At 38.6% G+C, this 20,326-nt stretch overlaps 1 protein-coding gene across 1 annotated transcript; it reads right to left on the bottom strand.

Annotated features, from left to right (window-relative positions):
* Positions 1 to 922: 922 nt before the first annotated feature.
* Positions 923 to 19,610, bottom strand: SPCS2 (signal peptidase complex subunit 2 homolog (S. cerevisiae)). The gene is made up of 5 exons (XM_008590450.1): positions 19,490 to 19,610; positions 10,530 to 10,613; positions 9,812 to 9,972; positions 6,849 to 6,983; positions 923 to 1,124 (listed from the first exon to the last, which is right to left on the bottom strand). The coding sequence occupies exons 1-5, from the start codon at positions 19,601 to 19,603 to the stop codon at positions 938 to 940; spliced, it is 681 nt and encodes a 226-aa protein (XP_008588672.1). The 5' UTR covers positions 19,604 to 19,610; the 3' UTR covers positions 923 to 937.
* Positions 19,611 to 20,326: the final 716 nt, after the last annotated feature.

Here is a 20,326-nt window from a genome sequence, read left to right as displayed (position 1 = left end):
GTAAGACCGCTCACACAGCAAGTGTTAGTTCCTTCCATCAAGACTACAACTCCATTTTTTTTTTTTTACATCTTCTTTCCTTTTATTGAAAAAAATTTTTAGAAAATGGCGGTTAATAAAGGGAACAAACAAATCAACAGGGATATACTAGTGGGAAACACAATATAAAACTAAAAATGCTACTGGCTTCTTTAATTGTTTAAGAGCGCAAAATGTAACAGGCAGAAAGTGTTTTAAACAAGTTAGAAAGCTGTGTTTTTTTTTAAATCCTCCCCAAGTCAGACATATACACACCCACAAAAATGGTGTGTGAAAGAAAACTGTCACACACAGAAGTTGCATCCTGAATTCTTCAGGGAAACAGCTGCTGAAACAGGAATTAACACAAAGTCAGCAACAGGTTAATAATTTTTTAAACCTAAGTCTTCAAATGCTGCATGGCACAAAGCTATACTATATAAAGTACTACTAGGTAGGAAAAAAAATGTCTGTACAGCTTTTAGCAAAAATGCTTTTCCAGAAAAGCAAATCAAAATAATGCAATTAGCAGACCAATGAGGCTACAGCTAGACATCAAAGCTACAACTTCTCATATCTGTGCTAGAAAATCCTACATACCCAGAATGGACTAAAATTTCAGGACAAAACAGAGACTTTTTTTTTTTTGACCAGTAAAGGGATCGCAACAACCCTTGGCTCGGTGCCGTCTGCACCACGCTCAGCCAGTGAGCGCACCGGCCATCCCTATATAGGATCGAAACTCACGGCCTCAGCGCTACCAGCGCCGCACTCTCCTGAGTGAGGCATGGGGCTGGCCCAAAACAGGGACATTTTTAACGTTTGTTAACTTTACCCATTTTAAGTTCTCTGTTTCTTCCCTCCCCCTACCCGATAATTCAGCATGATCCAGCAGAAAAAGGGCTGCTTTTAGAATTGGCTATTTTATTTTTCTTTCTGTGGCAAGACTGTCATGGAGCTTGGATATTTCAGGCTCATATGCATCCATGACCAGTGTCCCACTGTGGTCAAAGAACTTAGCAATGGACTTGGTGAACTCGGCTTCTCGTTGCTGCTTTGTTCTCCCACTGATGAAGGTCAACTTCAGGGTGTATTTGTCATCAAACCTAAGCAATGGGGCAAAGACAACAAATCAAAAACCAAACAGAGATTCAACCAGTAACAATACAGCACCAAGTGTTTCCAAAGAACAGAGATGAACTGGGGATTGATAATATAGGTAACACACATTTTTAAAAAAAACCCAGCACCCCTAGCCTTTAAGATACTAGTTCTGATTCTTAAGTGTTGACGTGCCTCCCGATTTAATTATGGTGTGCCTCCTTTACCTTGTTGTAGACTGTTAAGCCATTTGAACCATCTTTTCTCACCTGTGGACTTAGCACTTGCCATGTTAGAAGGGTCTTCCTAGTAGATTCTTCCACCTATCTCATCTGACTAGTTCCCATTTGTTGACACTATACTTGGGCATAAACTTGTCTGAGAGAGCCTTCCTAAACCCTCCCAATCTGGGTCAGATGTGTCTCCTTTGTCTTCCACAGCACCATCAATCAATATTCAACTCGAATACTGAGCACCTCTTACGTGTCAGGTCTAATGTTAGGTAATTTCATTGGCAGCATGGGAGCCTAACTATTGAAATGATGTTCATATACTTCTGTTCTTCTCTAGACATGAAGATTCTTTTTTGTTTTTTAATTTTAACATTTATTTGCCCATATTTATGGGGTACAGTGTGTTGTTTCAATACACGCATACACTATACATTGATTCACTTAGCATAGCTTCATACTTGTCAGTCCACCACTTCTACCTCCACCCCACTCCCAGCCTCTGGTAAACATTATTCTACTCTCTACTGCTATGAGAACCACTTTTATTTTTTTAGCTTCCATATATGAGTGAGATTACGCAGTATTTGTCCTTCTGTTCCTGGCTTACTTGGCCCATATTTATGGGGTACAGTGTGTTGTTTCAATACACGCATACACTATACATTGATTCACCTAGCATAGCTTCATACTTGTCAGTCCACCACTTCTACCTCCACCCCACTCCCAGCCTCTGGTAAACATTATTCTACTCTCTGAGAACCACTTTTATTTTTTTAGCTTCCATATATGAGTGAGATTACGCAGTATTTGTCCTTCTGTTCCTGGCTTACTTCACTTAACATAATGGTCTACAGTTCAATCCATGTTGCTGCAAATGGCAGGATTTCATTTTTTTAATAGCTGAATAGTAGTCCCTTGGGTATGCATACCACAGTCTTTTTTAATCCGTTCATCCACTGATGGACATTAGGTTGATCCCATCTCTTGGCTATTGTAAATAGTGTTGCAATGCACATGGGAGTGCAGGTGTCTCTTTGATATATTGACTTCATTTCCTCGTGGTATATACCCAGTAGTGTAATTGCTGGGTCATAAGGTAGTTCAGTTTTTAGTTCTCTGAGGAACCTCCATACTGTTTTCCACAACAGCTGTACCATTTTACATTTCCACCAACAATCTAGGAGGGTTCTACCTTCTCTGCACCTTCACCAGCACTTGTTCTTTTCTGTCTTTCTGATAACAGCCATTCTAACTGGAGTGACATGTTAACTCATTGTAGTTTTAATTTGCATTTCCCCAGTGATGAGTGGTATTGAGCATTTTTTCATGTGCCTGTTGCCCTTTTGTATGTCTTCTTTTAAGAAATCTCTATTAGGTTCCTTTGCCCATTTTTAAATTTTTTTTTTTTTTTTTTTTTTGCTGTTGAGTTGTTTAAATTCCTTAAATATTCTGGATATTAGTCCTTTATCTGTTATGCAGTTTGCAAACACTTCCTCCCATTCTGTAGGTTGTCTCCTCACTTTGTTGATGGCGGTTTTTGCTGTGCAGAAGCTTTTTTGTTTGATGTAGTCCCATTCTTCTATTATTGCTTTAGTTGCCTGTGCCTTGGTATAGACTGGGAGATTCTTGAAGGCAAGGATTTTTGTCTTCATTGTTTTCTACTCTTAGCTTAGCACTTGGTAGGCAATCACATTTTTATGAATAAAGAACCCTTGCTTTCAAGGATGCTCTCCAATTCCATGCTGTTTAGTCCTTGTACTCTGTAATCAGTCTAGCTACAGAGTCTACTCTTTGATTCCAGGCCCGGGATGCAAATTGCTTTACTACATCAACTCCAGTGATTCCTTAGCTACACCTTAAGGTACCTTGAAGGCTTTTACTACTACCACCCATTCAAGAGAGTTCAATGATATCATCTTCTGGTAGGCTGACATTCCTCCTCCCCCTTTCTGTCTCCATTTACTAGGGCGTATGCTGTGGATTGTCAAGCTAGTACTATCATTAGATAAAGCAGTTTCTTGAGTCTTTATTTCCGCATGTTCAAAATGAGAAAACTTGGACCTACTTTTAGGATTACTGTCATGATTAAAATAACAGTGCCTACCATTAACTAGTGCTCAAAAAATATAGCTCCTTGAGAAACTGTTGCTCTAAGCATTAACTTTCAACTTGAGTAGCTAGTAGTGAAGGTCCCTGAACTGTTTTCAACACCTCTAAAGATTTTCTCAAGCTCTGACCAAGTGCTACTAACTGACATCGCAGTAATTTTTCAACTTCTGGGCCCAGTTTTATTGGCAGTTACATAGCTTTGACGGCAGAACATGATCTGATAAGTTGTGACCTCACATATTTTAGAAATATTCATTAAATCAAATATTTATTAAGTCCTACCTATCATGTGTCAGGCAGTTTTATATACTACAGATACAGAGCAGTGAACACAATACAAATGTCTGCCTTTTGTAACTTTTATTTTAGTGTGTATGAGGGAAGAGAGAGAGAAAAAAAAAAGATGTTCTTTTAAATATATTGGGCAGGAAAGGATTCACTTAACAGATGTTTGAGCAGAGCCCTAAAGAAGGTGAGAGAACAAGCTATCTGGAAAGAGAACATTCTAGGCAAAGGGAATAGCAAGTGCAAAGGTCCAGGCAAGAATATGCCTGGAATGCCTGAAGAACAAAAAGGAGGCCAATGTGAAAAGAACAGAGTGGGAGAGGATGAGAGCCACAGGAGATGAGGGGTGTGTTGGCATATATGTGTGGAGTGCAGAGAACAGATATGTATGAACTTCAAAGTCATCTTTAGGATTTTGGCTTTTTCTCTGAGTGACAGAATTTTGAGCAGAGAACTGAGTTGATATGCCTTATGCTTTAAAAATATTACTTTGCCTGCTGGGAATAGACTATGGGCAAGGAGAGCAGCGGCAGAGGTCCACTAGGACATTATCACAGTAACCTAAGTGAGAGATGATGGTAGCAATGGAGATGGTAAATGGCCAGGATTAATACATTAAACAGTAGAGCTAACAGGATCTACTGATTCCAGAGTTCTATAAGGATGGCAATGCCATTTACTGAGATGGGAAAACGGAGGGAAGAGCAGGTTTACATGAGAGAGAGCAAAGTTATGTTTTGGACACATTAACTTTGAGATGCCTACTTGAATCCAATGTCAAATTGAAAGCTGGGATATACCGGGAGTTCAGAGAAGAGGTCTAGAATGAAAATAAAAATTTAAGGATCATCATCACATAGATGGTATCTAATGTCTTGAAAGCCTACATAAGATTTCACTTAGCAAGTGAATATAGGCAGAGAGGAGGTTCCAGGAACAAGTCCTGGTGGCATTTCAAGTTTAGAGAAGGAGGAGATGAAGAATCAAAAAAGAGACTGAGGAACAAACATTAAGGTAAGAACAGTGTTGTATCTTAGAAGCCTACTTTTTTTCAAAAAAAGTATTATAAGGACAGAGTGATCAAATGTGTTAAGTGCTGTTGACAAGTCAAGTAAGATGAGGAAAGAGAAGTGAAGAAAACAAGAGCAGATCCAAGTGATAATGGGAGAAGAGGAAAAGGAGAGCAGAGAAATGTGAAGACCAAAAGGGGAAAGAAAACAATTTTTTTTTAGCTCAGAAAAATTACAGTCTGTTTATATGGCAGTAGGAATGATCCAGCTGAGAAGAAATCATCAAGTAAGTGAGAAGGGACATAGTGAACCAATGGAGAACAGGTACTTGGAAAGAAGACAGAGTATGATGAGCACTGAAAGTAGGTGAGTAATGATGGGAGACTTTTTGATTGCTTCTATTTTATCAACAACAAAAGAAAACTGAGAATCAAGATGGACAAGGAGACACAGGAAGTGTGAGAGTGGAGGAGAAGGTATGAAAGATCCTCCAGACAGAGAGATAGTAACTGGACTCTACAGAAATGCCATGGAATCTAAGCCAGGTAAGGAGGAAGTAAAATAATAAGGGGAAGAGAGATAATGAAAAGGTGGCGGCATCAATGGATTCTAGATTCCATTAGGGCTAAAGAACTACTGGGACAAGAGAACAAGAAGGAGATAAAACAGGATGCAATGGTCAGAGAGTGGGATACTTAAAACTGAAATTCTTAAAGGTAATTAATTATTAGTAATAGCAAAGTCTAGGGTATGTCCATGGAAATAAGTATTTAAGACATGGTAGAAAACAAAATAATTGGAGAGGAAGTAAAACTGAGAGGCCAGGGTACTGGAATAATCATTTATCTGGATATGGAAATCACCAAGATTTATGAATGGACATGTGTCAGAGAAAGTGCCAATGAGCCAGGAGTTATCTTCAAGAAGAGTGGGTCTGTATTTAAGGAGGAACAGAAGCGGCAAAATGTGATGACATGCAATTCAAAGTGGGGGTTTTAGGGAGGAGGATGAATTGGAAGCAGCAAAGTGGTACAAAGGAGAGGTCTACCTCTAGTACCTTTAGTACCTCTGGTACCTCTAGTACCAGGGCAATGAAAGCTACTAGAGAAACATTAGCCACCACCTACAGTCTGTAGGGGAAATATGTCCTCAGGGGTATGGGCAGGTTTCACTTAGAACAAGAAAGGGAAGGGAATGTTCAGAGAGAAGGCTAGGTTATAGGGGATTTTGTGGATGGCTGACAATAATTTGGCTGCAGGCAGAGACAAATTAGGAGGCCAAGGTTGCAGACCAGACCAGGTAAACTTCAATCATTTGCACAACAAAGAATTAATTTAATCTCTGGGCTTGTGTTCCTCTCTGTAAAATGGGTGTTTTAAGGTTAAAATGAGATAATGCATTCAGCACAATACCCAATATATAGTAAATGCTCAAAAGATTTTTTTTTTTTTTTTTTTGCTATTATCATTACTGGTATCTCATCCTCCCAATAATTCTGGGAGTCATCTTTGACCCTACTAAAAGAGTCATTTTTGACCTCAGGTAGTTTACATGATTTACCAAAAGTCATACAGCTGGAAAGAGACTGAGCTGAAACATGAACCCAGCTGTGAAACCTACAAAAAACTTGTGTGTCAAATGCACAAAGTTAAATTCACCTCTGCTCAGAAACAGACTTTGGATTGTGCTTTTCTGAGATGCCCAGCACACTGCTCCAGATTCCTGATTGCATTTATGGAATGCAGTTAGGACCATAGAAGACACAAGCTAATGGGGCTCTTCAAAGATAACCGACCTCACACCTTTGGCCTTTATAGTTCTGCACTGTAATTCTTTTAATTGGCCACAAGGAAAAATAATCATTCTTCAAAGTACCTTTCCCCATGGTTCACCCTCAGAACATTTCTGTGATAATATAATCTCAGAACTGCAGTGCTAGGAAAAACCTAGATCATTCATACCCCTTTCTTCATTTTACCTGACTAGCACTATGATCTGCATAGAGCAGGCAAGCAAAGTCTGTTACCGATAATGACAACACCCCAGGGCAAATCCAACACAAGGATTTAAGAATTTGTGAGGATAGTCATACCTTTTGAGACTGGAGGACAGCTGCCAAATATCATCAGGATCCATCCCTGTAGGATCTTTCCTGTGGGCCACAAGAAAGATGCTCTTCTCCTTATATGAGGTATAAATGGTCAGAATTCCCATCATCACAAAATAGGTTCAAATACAGTTAAGGGGGAAATACACAAACATACAAATAAAATAAATAGAAGTAACACAAATCGATAAGCAAGAGCTATAAACACTTTTCATAATGATGGTCCTAAAGAGGACAGTTTTGTCTTGCTGCAAAAACACCAGAAATTTAGCTATTTCATTTTCACCCTTATGTTTATGTACCAAAAGAAGTAAGGCTTTCTCTGGTTAATTTTCCAAACATCTCAAAAAGGAAGAAAAGAAAAAGGTACAGGGCATAAGCCAGCTCTCATTTTTTTTTTACACGTAAGGACAACATGTACAAGATCCTGTTTGTCAAGACATTGTTATAATTGTGATTCTCTATTAAGAGCACAGCTAATAATCACAGTGGACTTGACCATGTTCAGGGGTCATTAGAACAGAAGAAAAGTGACTTTAAATTAGTTTACTGTAAGATCAATTACTTCCTATATATGTATTGACTTATTATACTGTATTCGGTTTTTGACCGTATTAACTGCCACATTTAGGCACTTACTGTGCACCAGGAATTGGCATACATTGTGTACATTGTGTCATTTTAATATTATGAACTGGAGAAGCAGGAAAGTATACTGCAAAGCATATGGACCTTGGAGCTAGCAAGTCCTAGATTTGAATCTTGGCCTTTAACCAGTGTAACCATGACAAATTCCTTTCTTCCCCAAGTCCTAATATCCTCAACTCTAAAATGGGGATAATACTAAATTTTCAGTATTGTCATGAGGTTTAGAGATGGGAGATATATATATATAATCTGTGTCTAGGACACAGAAGACGTTTATAATGGTAGTCACTACTATTATATACAAAACTGACATGATTATAAAAATAAGAAGATCTAGGGCTAGCTAGATAGCTCACTTGGTTACAGCATGGTGCTTAAAACACCAAGGTCAAGGGTTCAGATCCCCGTACCAGCCAGCTGCCACAAAAAAAAAAAAAAAAAAAAAAAAAAAAAAAAGAGAGACGATCTTGTTTTTAAATAAATATAATCAAACAAATGAAATACCATCAAGGGAGTTCTCTTGGGAGGCCATATATCTATAATAATTTTACTGTCATTGTTCAAACCTCTTTGAAACTCACTCTCTCATTTAATTTTTATAATAATTCTGAGTATCACCCATGTTTATAAATGAGCAGCATTCAGTCTCAAAAAAGTCAGTTCTTATTAGTACATGATCACAAATACCTTGGATTTCAAACCCACATCCTTAAGCTTCACAATAGGTTCTGAATTTAACTGTAATACAAGCTTCGCCTATACCTCATGCACACTACCTCCAGTCCTACCCATTATCTTCAAGGAAACCTAACACAGATCTCAGCCTCCACAATCTGATCCTTTCCTAATATCGTGGAATGACTGGCTAGCGAGGTGCGGGGGCAACACAGAGGGTTGCGATCCCGTTGCCGGTCCTGGTCCGGTACGGGCGCGACACTGAGGGTTGCGATCCGTTGCCGGTCACCAAAAAAAACAAAAAGACAAAAAAAAAATAAAGTAAAATAAAATAAAGTACAGAGCACTATGTACAGATTGATGGAAGGGAGAGGGAAAGACCACAGAAAATCTGTTACTATGTACATGTATAAATTATGTAATAGTAGTAATATACTGTAGTATAATAAAAGTTCTTTATGTTCAACTTCTTGAAAAATCAGCTGGGTATAGGGCCGGCCCGTGGCTCATTCGGGAGAGTGCGGTGCTCATAACACCAAGGCCACAGGTTTGGATCCGGTTAACACACTGGCTGAGCATGGTGCTGACAACACCAAACCAAGGGTTAAGATCCCCTTACCAGTCATCTTAAAAAAAACAAATAAGCTGGGTAGGTAACAACTGTGACTCCATATTTATCAGGAAAAAGAGAAAGGAAAGGACACTGTTACATATCAAATGCATTACAAACTCTCTCATTTAATTTTTATAATAATTCTGAGTATCACCCATGTTTATAAATGAGCAGCATTCAGTCTCAAAAAAGTCAGTTCTTATTAGTACATGATCACAAATACCTTGGATTTCAAACCCACATCCTTAAGCTTCACAATAGGTTCTGAATTTAACTGTAATACAAGCTTCGCCTATACCTCATGCACACTACCTCCAGTCCTACCCATTAGCTTCAAGGAAACCTAACACAGATCTCAGCCTCCACAATCTGATCCTTTCCTAATATCGTGGAATGACTGGCCTGAAGCAGTCTGGTCTACTGGGAAAAATCTTGGGCTAGAAATGAGTAGAGCTGGGGCTGGCCCATGGCTCACTCGGGAGAGTGTGGTGTTGATAACACCAAGGCCATGGGTTCGGATCCCATATAGGGATGGCCAGTTAGCTCACTTGAGAGAGCGTGGTGCTGACAACACCAAGTCAAGGGTTAAGATCCCCTTACAGGTCATCTTTGAAAAAGAAATGAGTAGAGCTGGTCTCACTATTACTGTGTTTTGCTATGAAGTGCCCAGAGTAGGATTATAATAAACTTAATGCTAATAACTAAAGTGAATTACAGATAAAATAACCATATTACCTAAAATGTCAATGATAAGTTACTACACAAATTTAAGGATACTCACAGCTCATAATGTTAAATTCCAACATCAGCAGGCCCTAAGATGAAAATTTGATTTTAGCAGGGAGGAATATCAGTAGAGATATAAGAAAATTGTCACTAGAAAACAAACCTGAGCATAAATCCAACATCAGCAGGCCCTAAGATGAAAATTTGATTTTAGCAGGGAGGAATATCAGTAGAGAAATAAGAAAATTGTCACTAGAAAACAAACCTGAGCATAAGTAAAGGATATGATATGACGCACAAAGCCAAAACAGGCTTGGACTCTGGAAACGGATGCATATAATCCCAAATCAAAGCCACGATGGCAAAGAAACAAGAGATTGTACAGATGGTGAGGCGACCATCAATTAGACCAAAATTCTCCACGTACTTGTATTTTTCCAGAAGTACCTAGTAAGAAGAACAAGGAATCAAGCTAACAGGAATGCTTCTTTCTCAGTGCCTGCTTTTATTCTTGCTTTCCATTGTAAAAATTATGTATATGAATTACCAAGTAGTTCTCTCCAATAGGGATTTTACCATTTGAAGCAAATATGACTCAAGCCATTTATAAAGGATCCCAGAGAAAAAGTTCTTCAACTCCTCATATAAAAATATTTTTTAAATCTTCAACTTTTCCCATAGGGTCTAGCTAAAGTTTTCTTTTCCCCTTACAAATGGAGAGATGACTAATTATGAATGAATGCCCTATCTTCTCTCAACCTTCTGTGCTCTAAGCTAATTAATTTAAAAAACAATAAATTAACCAGCTTTCTTGAAATAGCTAACATTTATATTTTAACACATTTCCCCCTACTTATTATGTAGGATTTTAGAAACTGCTTTCTGGCTCAATTTCTAACACTGAAAACTAAAATCACTCCAAGATACAAAAGAAAAAGATCCTGCAGGAGATTGGCCACCAGCTAGCTGTATACATGCTAACGGACCCCTCCTCAAGAACGTACCTTTTTGGCAGAATCATCCAAAGAATTTTTCACAGCTGATCCATCCCACTTGTCGATTTTTACAGGCTTATCATCAATCTTCCACTGTAAAACAAATAGAAAAGCTGTACATCAAGACACTTGGCATCTTACATCTACTTTCTTAAGAGCATTCTCAAATATACCTAACTTTACTCTTTGTCTTCTGATGTTGGACAGCTAAAAGACAAAATGATTAAAAATGAGGCTGAAGGTCACTAGAATCAGGTGGTACTAGAATCATGATGTTACCACTCTCCATGTTGACAAGTCAAAATCTGCAAGCCCAGAATCAGAACACTTACATGGGCTGCAGAGACCATAAGCATGAATTTACTTATCCTATTTCCATTTTGCCTAAATGTGAGTGTAGAAAAGAACTCCATTTAAGGGCCGGCCCGTGGCTCACTTGGGAGAGTGTGGTACTGATAACACCAAGGCCATGGGTTTGGATCACTATATAGAGAAGGCCGGTTAGCTCACTTGGGAGAGCATGGTGCTGACAACACCAAGTCAACGGTTAAGATCTCCTTACAGGTCATCTTTCTGAAAATAAAAATTAAAAAGAAAAGAACTCCATTGGTTCATCCTTTCATTCTGTGACCACAAAACTCAGAATATATAGATATATCAATTTACAGACACTCACAAAATTGGAAGGTCCTCCTTTAATCCATCTTTGTCAGCTAACAAATTTTATATTTTACCAGCATGTCTTAACTAGAACATGACAGCATGTCTTAACTAGAACATGACAGCAAATCCAGTACGGTGTGTTGGAAAAGACTCTAAATTTTCAATTAGAAACCAAGTCCCATACCCAGTCCCACCATCAGTTAGTTATGTGACTTTGGACAAATTCTGCTTTAATTTCCCTCATGTATAGAGGTTTAGAAAGTTTTCCCAAACACTGCAATTCAGAAGCAAGTGATTCACACTCTGTTGGTAGAGGTTCAAAACGTTACAACACCTACGAACGTCAACTTAGCACCCTAGATTCAACTCCCTACTCCTGTGAATTTTTCTATAACTGCATACATATAAAATCATATACAAGGCTACCACTGCAGCATTGTTTATGACAGTAAAAAAAATGGGAAGTGACTCAAGTGCTCGTCTATAGGAGACTGGCTAAACAGACTATGGTATACCCAGATACCTGTGAAGGTAGGGAAATATGGATAGGGGTGAGACTTCTCAATATGTGCCTCTTAAAACTTTTAACCATGTGAATGTATTACATAGTAAAAAAATTTTTCTCAAATGCAAGTGATTTAGTGAACAAAGCTTAAGTGAAACAGGGTACTACAAATAATCTGATCAAGTAAACAAATACTATATATCATAAGAATCACAAACCAGCAGGCAATCCAAAATCCATATGGCTTTAGAATGGATTATTTTACTGAAAGACAGAGGATGTAATATTTATCTTTCTGACTGAGCATAAGTTCAAAGATACTGTATACAAGGAATAAGGAGATGAGACAAAAAATAACTGAAAAGATTTTAAAAGACTGTAGAAATATAATTCATTGAATTTGATCTTTTTTTTTTTTACTGTAATTCTACATACTATTACACAAAAAAAGAAAAACTGTTCTGAACTGAAAAGATTTTAAAAGACTGTAGAAATATAATTCATTGAATTTGATCTTTTTTTTTTTACTGTAATTCTACATACTGTTACACAAAAAAAGAAAAACTGTTCTGTGAGGTTTGTTGGGAGAAAAAACAAACTAAAATAGTCATACTTAAAGTGATTAAAAGACAATCAAGTTTTTTCCCTTAGGTGCCTTATAAAAAAATTTCTTCAAGAAAATAATTCATGACAGCATGCTGCAATATTGAGTCTCACAGCCTGGCAGCCTACAAATCAAACATGACACCTTATTTTAAAAATACAAATTGAACCAAAAGGAAATTAATGGGCTTTCTAGCTAAACAGCTCATTTACACTGTCAAGTTAATCCCATTTTGATAACAAACAAAACAAAGAACCTGGAGAGTCAAACCCACAATATGATTTGAATTATTTGTGAAATAAAGTCAGAATAATGCCACTTAAAAATTTGGGGTCATTCCAAAAAAGAAAAATCATATTCTCACAGAGACCCAGCTGCCCCACACTGCCTGCAGCGCATCACAGAAAAGGAACTTATCCCCACAATTCAGAGGATAATTTCTTAGCAATTTTCAGGGATAAATGCAGAAGCAGCCATTATAGCATGAGTTGAAGTAACCTCAGCTCTAGGTCTACTGCCCGGCCCCAGAAGCAATCAATCCTCAGTAAGTGGAAAGAACATTTCCAATGAATTTCATTAACCACAAAGGTTATAATTTATTTATGAATAGATGGGAACATCATCCATTTTGTATACATGAAAAACCAACTCCAAATTGCCAAGCCTCTCAATAACAATTCATTCCAATGCTGGACAATCTTTTTTTTTTTTTTAATTTCTTTAAACAACTTTTTGGCAATTAAACTTCTTTATTTCCTTTCAACTAATATTTGAGTGTTTACTTACTATGTGCCAAGCACTGTTCTAGCCACTAAGGATATAGCCAAAAATAAGACAAATTCTGCCCTCAAATATCTTATATTCATGTATGGAAGACAGATAAAGGATAAGTAAATAAATACGTAGATAATTTGGGGTTGTAAAAAGTCAGCCTACAAATCAAACATGACACCTTATTTTAAAAATACAAATTGAACCAAAAGGAAATTAATGGGCTTTCTAGCTAAACAGCTCATTTACACTGTCAAGTTAATCCCATTTTGATAACAAACAAAACAAAGAACCTGGAGAGTCAAACCCACAATATGATTTGAATTATTTGTGAAATAAAGTCAGAATAATGCCACTTAAAAATTTGGGGTCATTCCAAAAAAGAAAAATCATATTCTCACAGAGACCCAGCTGCCCCACACTGCCTGCAGCGCATCACAGAAAAGGAACTTATCCCCACAATTCAGAGGATAATTTCTTAGCAATTTTCAGGGATAAATGCAGAAGCAGCCATTATAGCATGAGTTGAAGTAACCTCAGCTCTAGGTCTACTGCCTGGCCCCAGAAGCAATCAATCCTCAGTAAGTGGAAAGAACATTTCCAATGAATTTCATTAACCACAAAGGTTATAATTTATTTATGAATAGATGGGAACATCATCCATTTTGTATACATGAAAAACCAACTCCAAATTGCCAAGCCTCTCAATAACAATTCATTCCAATGCTGGACAATCTTTTTTTTTTTTTTAATTTCTTTAAACAACTTTTTGGCAATTAAACTTCTTTATTTCCTTTCAACTAATATTTGAGTGTCTACTTACTATGTGCCAAGCACTGTTCTAGCCACTAAGGATATAGCCAAAAATAAGACAAATTCTGCCCTCAAATATCTTATATTCATGTATGGAAGACAGATAAAGGATAAGTAAATAAATACGTAGATAATTTGGGGTTGTAAAAAGTCAGCCTACAAATCAAACATGACACCTTATTTTAAAAATACAAATTGAACCAAAAGGAAATTAATGGGCTTTCTAGCTAAACAGCTCATTTACACTGTCAAGTTAATCCCATTTTGATAACAAACAAAACAAAGAACCTGGAGAGTCAAACCCACAATATGATTTGAATTATTTGTGAAATAAAGTCTTTTAAAAAAAAAAAAAAAAAAAAAAAAAAAAAAAAACTTCACTGCTTTTTATGGCTCAATTATATTCCATTGTATGGATATACCACATTTTATTTATCCATTCATCAGCTGACATTTTGATTTTTTCCACCTTTTGGCTATTATATTTGTGCTATAAAAATTTGTGTGCAAGTTTCTGTGTGGATATACATTTTCAATTTTCTTGGCTACATACCTAGCAGTGAAATTGCTGGGTCATATGGTAATTCTATGTTGTACCTTCTGAGGAACTGTCAAACTGTTTTTAACAGTGGCTGCACCATTTTATATTCCTGCTAGCAATGTATAAAGGCTCTGATAACTCCACATCCCAACCAACACTGGTTATTTTCTGCTTTTTAGCAATCTTAGTGTATGTGATTGTGGTTTTGATTTGCATTTCTCTAATGACTAATGATGCCAAGCATTTTTTTATGTGATTACTGGCTACCTTCATATCTTCTATGTAGAAACATCTATATCCTTTGCCCCTTTAAAAACTGGTTTATTAGTTTTTTTGACTTGTAAGATTTTTTATATAGTCTAGATACTAGGCCCTTTTCAGATATATGATTTGCAAATATTTTCTCCCATTCTGTTGTTTATCTTTTCACTTTTCTGATAGCATTCTTGACACACACAAGTTTTTAATTTTAATGAAATAAAAAATAACGAGTTGAGATGCTATTAGAGTTCAGTTTTCAGAACTGTGTAAAAAGCCAGCACTCTTTTTCTTTAAACATAAACACACACAATTACAGTAATGTCACAAAACTGTTCATTTTCTTTGCCCAGAGCTAGGTCATGGGGCACAAGTATACCATCCATAAGTTTAGCAAGCTAAGATACCATCTAGTAGAGTAAAAGAGGAGACATGACTTTTCTAAGGACACATGATTCGTGTGTGATAAAGCCAACGTTACAGCCTAGGCCTTCAACCTCAAAACAGAAGCTCTTCCCACTACTACATTAGCTAGCACAAGGTCCGCTGCAGTACAGGAGGCTATGTACTGATGAAGGCAAGAGCAATGGATTTAGTACTGGGGAAGCCAGGTTCTAGAAATGTTACTAATTCATTGTGGGGCTTTGAACAAGTTGTTTCATCTTCTCCTCTCCACCTGTGCCCATGTCTATAAAATAAGGAAGCTGGAACAGATGAGTTTCAAGGTCTCTTCCTTATAAACATTTTAGTGAAATCATTACTGAAAAAGCAGAATAGTTAAAACACACACACACACACACATACACCTTAAAAGGTCAGAACCAAAAGAACTTAAAAAGTCATTTAAGACAGTAATTCGCAACCTGGAGGGAACTGTTAAGATGCAGAGTTAATAAATAGAGATGTGTAGAAAAATGCAGATGTCCAGGTCCCGCCTCCAGAGAATCTGATTCAGGTCTGGGAGGAGATCCAGAAATCTGTTATTTTTAACTAATACCCAAGGGATACTGATGTAGACTGTGTTCTCATCACGTTTTGAAAAACATTTATCTAAGGAAGCTGAAACCCAGAATAACCAGCTATAAGTAGCTATATTCATATTTTGTCAAGTGCTTTCTATGTGTCAGGCACCACCTTTGAAGGTAAATACTATTACTATCTACATTTTATAGATAAGAAAACTGAAACACAAAGAGATTTATTAGCTGGCCCAAGAGCACGCATCTGGTAAGTGGCAGAGACAGAATTCAAAGCCAGACAGATAGCTCGTAAATACTATTACTATCTACATTTTATAGATAAGAAAACTGAAACACAAAGAGATTTATTAACTGGCCCAAGAGCACGCATCTGGTAAGTGGCAGAGACAGAATTCAAAGCCAGACAGATAGCTACAGAGCTTGTGTTCTCAACTAAGATATAAAAGCTATGCTTTAAGGTCAGGCTGACAGCCCAGCCAAGAGACAGAAATACAAATATGAGGTTAAAAGGGTCTAGATATAGCTTCTGGAAAGCATGGTTTAACACCACATATCAATTTCAATAGCCAAAACAAATTAAGCAAGCAGCTTTTCTTTATAGCCACCGTGTAGAACAAACTGCCTTCATGTATTTTGGGCAAAATAATTTACTGCAATAATCTAAGTCAAGTCATTCTGTGATGAAGACTGTAAGATTATATTGCATACTTATTTTTAAGATCAGGAAACAAGAATTGCTGTGTTCTAAAAGTCAGTTTCATAGGAACAGAAATTCACATCTGCTTAGAAAAAGCTAGAGGCATATTTCCATATACTGCATCTCTGTATTACATTTCTTTATGGCAAGTGAAACTACAGCTGCAGAAATAAAATTAAAACCCTCCAAAAAAAAAAATCAAGACAAATTCAACTACTGAAGTCGTTATTAAACGTAGCAGCCCCTCATTTCCTCAGAGCAAAAGCTCTCTATTCATTCAGATGCTGCTCCACAGAGAATAACATTTTTTCCCCATGTTTTCTCCCACAGTACCCTCGGTTTTCAGACAATCAAAGGTACCATCCTCTAAAGCTGTTTCTGAAGACTGAGGTGGCAGATCTGAAGTCTTTTCTCTGATAAATTCAATGCTACAAGTACTATTCTGTGTCAATCACTATAGAGAAGACCTCATGGGAAAGTGGACAAATACAAATTGGTGGAACAATACAAGACAGCATGTCATATTAAGTGAAAGCTTAATTCCCATGTGCAGTTAGTGCTACAGGAATTCAGAGGGGAATAGCTCAATGTAAAGCTGAAATGAACTTTTCCAAGAATAGGCATTTAAACAGCTCTATTTTCTCTCTCTTCTGTCCCTCACTTCTTGGTTAAATCTTCCCTCCTTGATAAGGCCTTTTACCTATTTCTGCTATTCAAATCAGGGTTCTCATCACCTTGTCATTCTGTTCTTATACTCGTATAGCTTTTTACAAAGAATACTTACCGATATTACACAATTTAATCCTTACAACAAGCCTATAATATGCATGAGTGTTCACAATGTTTACATAAGAACATTTAAGTTCAATCATATCACGTAACTTATCCAAGGTCATGCAACTTTTAACATGTTGCACTAGAATTCAAACGCGTCTTTCTTTTCATTAAATACTATATACTAGCATGGTATATGGCCTTATTAGAAGGCTTCTAATTTCTACTTCTCCAAACTATCTGAATAATTTTCCTAAAACCACTTTACACTGTCTTAAAAACCTTCAACAGCCTCCTACTCCTACTGTGAGCAATCCATGCCATCCACAAACTGGATCTACCTAGTCACTACAGTTCCCTTAGAGAACCTTCCAGTCAACTCACTACCAAGGAAACTGCAGGCACCACCACATTCTGTGTACCTATGCTTAAGAAGACTTTCTTGCCTGGTATTCCTTTCCCCTCTCTCCTTCCCAAAATAAGGTCCCAGCTCCACTAACAGACATGAGGCTTTCCCTTGGGGCTCTCACTCTTATCAATTACTTTCAGGGATCATTCTCTCTCTCATTCAAACTTCTGTAAAACGTACACATTTAAATATACCATACAGTACTTAAATATATTTAATATTTTGATACCCCACCTCCTATGTTCAGCTATTGTGAGTACTGACAGGATCCTTGATTTATTCCTTCACCATCACACGTTTGCATTGGACACTAGGGTTATAGAGACTGTTAATGTATGTTGTCTTATCTGATTGTCCCCCAAACCCTAATGCCAGAGACCCTAATATTTCAGATGAGGAAAGGGAAGTTTAGTGAGATCAACGGACTTGCCAGTCTTCATACTGTTTGCAAGTAGCAAAGACACTTGAAAGCCAAAATCGTATGATGCCTAAATCCAGGTTCTGTCCGTAACACAATGATGCCATATACTATTCAATAATCACTGCCTTAGCAGAATGACCTGCTTAATGTTTGCTGGTGAAGATCCAAGTGGAGGGAGGAGCAAGAGCATTCAGTGGGACAGGATAAGCACAGGCTGTGAGGTGCTCAACCAGGAGGAAGGCAAGATTTGTGTACGAAAATGAACTTCAATTCCCAATATTCTCATGTCTTCAGACAATTACAAACTCAACCTGCAGAACGTGTTCCTGTTTCTTAAGAAGGGCTAAGAGTGTGAGAACCATGTAATTCAAAACCAATGACACTCAAAAAGACAAGCAAAAAGATCGGGCTCTGCATACCAGCCAGCCGCCAGAACAAACAAAAACGATCTAGATCTGAACCCTTGAATATAATCATGTATTCATTTCCTAAGCACCTACCTTGTGTTAGGCACAGAAACGTCTGAAAGCTGTTTTCAACTGAAGTGAAATATCCCAACTGCTTATTATATGAAAGACACCATGACTTAACATTTCTCATCAAACTAGCTCAGGGTCCTTCGATGAAAGAACTGAAAGGGACCTTAGGGTACTTTAAGGCTAAATCCCTCATTTTGCAGATAAGAAAACAGATATAGAGAGAACAAGCATATTTCAAGGTCACACAACTAACCAGAGGCACCAAAACCAACACTAGGATCCAGATCTCCATACAACTGTTTCTTCCAAGACCCTGTGCAAAGGACAAGAAGGGCCAACCCAGAAACATAGTTTTCCGTTTTTTCTTTTAAGCCCTTGTTGCTAGGCCTGCACTTCAAAACAAAGGGGGAGATGTACGGAGGGGGAAAGAGGCAAGCGTGAGCACGCAGCAGCACACTTGGTGGCAAGCGGGGGGAAAAGAAGATGGGGGGGAAGGCATAAGGAAAAAAGAAAAATCTTACAGGCAGCCCAGTAGAGGAAGTCAATATTCAAATAATATTTTCAGCATTCGGCGAATCGTCATAAAATGCCTACCAGCTTCAGTAAGCAAAAGGGCAAGGAATATGCAGCAGCAGGAAAAAGTGATAGCGGTGGGGAGTTTGGGGGACACTGACTTCGAGTAGGTTCTTTAATTCCTCCGGGCTTCAGCTTTCCCCGTCAGCGAAATGGACCCTTTCAACAGTGGACCCCAGCACTACAGAGGAAAAGTGATGGCCTCAGTGAAATGTGGGAATAATCAAATTACCCGAAGAAACTGTGGTGGCCAGCATTAAGGACCAGGAACACTTCCGAGAAAAAAGACCAAAGAGAGGAGGGACCGGGTTTGAAGTGCAGTGAAGGCGGGTCATAAACGTGCGTAGGGTTCCCACGGTGGCCAGACAAGAGCTCCCTTTAAGAGGCCACAGAAAATAATGGGGACGGGGATGGGAAGATAGGCTCGCCGCCTCCAAGGGTCTCTCTAGTGCTCGACTACTCTCCGAAACCGGCTCCTCACCTTATCCAATAAGCCGCTGCGGCTACTGCCTGTCCCGCAGCTGGTGCCACCGCCAGCCCCACTACTGCCTCCGCCGCCACCACTTCTCGCACCCTGTGCACCCGCCGCCGCCATCTTGTCTGCCTCTGCGTCTCCCTCCCCTCCGACTTGTCCGAAACCGATTGGCTGAACCTGGCGGCGTGACGCGCCGCGTGGAGTCCATCGGGATCCGTAGTTCGAAGCATGCTGACGTGTGGTTGTCAGCGGAAGTGGCCGGGACTTGTAGTTAGAAGCTCCGGCCGCCGGTTGCCTCTTACACTGCCCTCCGCCGCGTCGCGGTTACTAAGGAGTGGGGAAGGTAGTGGCAAGCGCCACCGTGGAGCAGCTTCGAGATCCCCGAGAGACTCGCAGGCGCGCAGCCCGCCTGACCGGGGCGTCGCCTCCGCGGACCGTTCGGAGGCGGAAGCGACGCCGGAGGCAGGTGCGACTGGAAACTTAGTTTGCCTGAGTTAAGAGTCTCACCTGCGCAAGGTGTGGAGTTTCTGAAGGGACCGGGAGGAGTTGGTCCTTCATCTTTTTATAGCCCTGTTAGGGTACTTGCTAATTATTCTCTCAGTTGTCATCTCAGCTGTTAGTACTGTTTTCGTGTTATAGAAAACTCACGTTTGTTGAGTGGCTACTCTCTGCCGGGCAGTGTTCTGTGTGCATTTATGTCCATCCTGTCTCATTTAGTTCCATAACAGCCCTGTCAGATGAGGAAACTAAAGAACTTACTCAAGGCCAGATAACTTGTATCAGAAGCCGGTTTGAAGCCAAGTTCTTTGTTTTTTTTTTTTTTTTTTCGTGACCTGTAAGGGG

The sequence above is a fragment of the Galeopterus variegatus genome, unplaced genomic scaffold (genome assembly GCF_000696425.1).
Source record: "Galeopterus variegatus unplaced genomic scaffold, G_variegatus-3.0.2 Scaffold6109, whole genome shotgun sequence".
Classification (NCBI taxonomy): domain Eukaryota; kingdom Metazoa; phylum Chordata; class Mammalia; order Dermoptera; family Cynocephalidae; genus Galeopterus; species Galeopterus variegatus.
This window is presented reverse-complemented; position numbering and strand designations above follow the sequence as displayed.

Excerpts from the sequence above, each read along its gene's own strand:
- SPCS2 (XM_008590450.1), bottom strand. The coding sequence starts at position 19,603 with ATGGCGGCGGCGGGTGCACAGGGTGCGAGAAGTGGTGGCGGCGGAGGC. Across the intron at positions 6,984-9,811 it reads TTGGCTTTGTGCGTCATATC|CTATTTTGTGATGATGGGAA; the intron begins ATATCCTTTACT and ends CTGTATTTGAAC. Across the intron at positions 1,125-6,848 it reads CTGTCCTCCAGTCTCAAAAG|GTTTGATGACAAATACACCC; the intron begins GTATGACTATCC and ends CCCATTGCTTAG.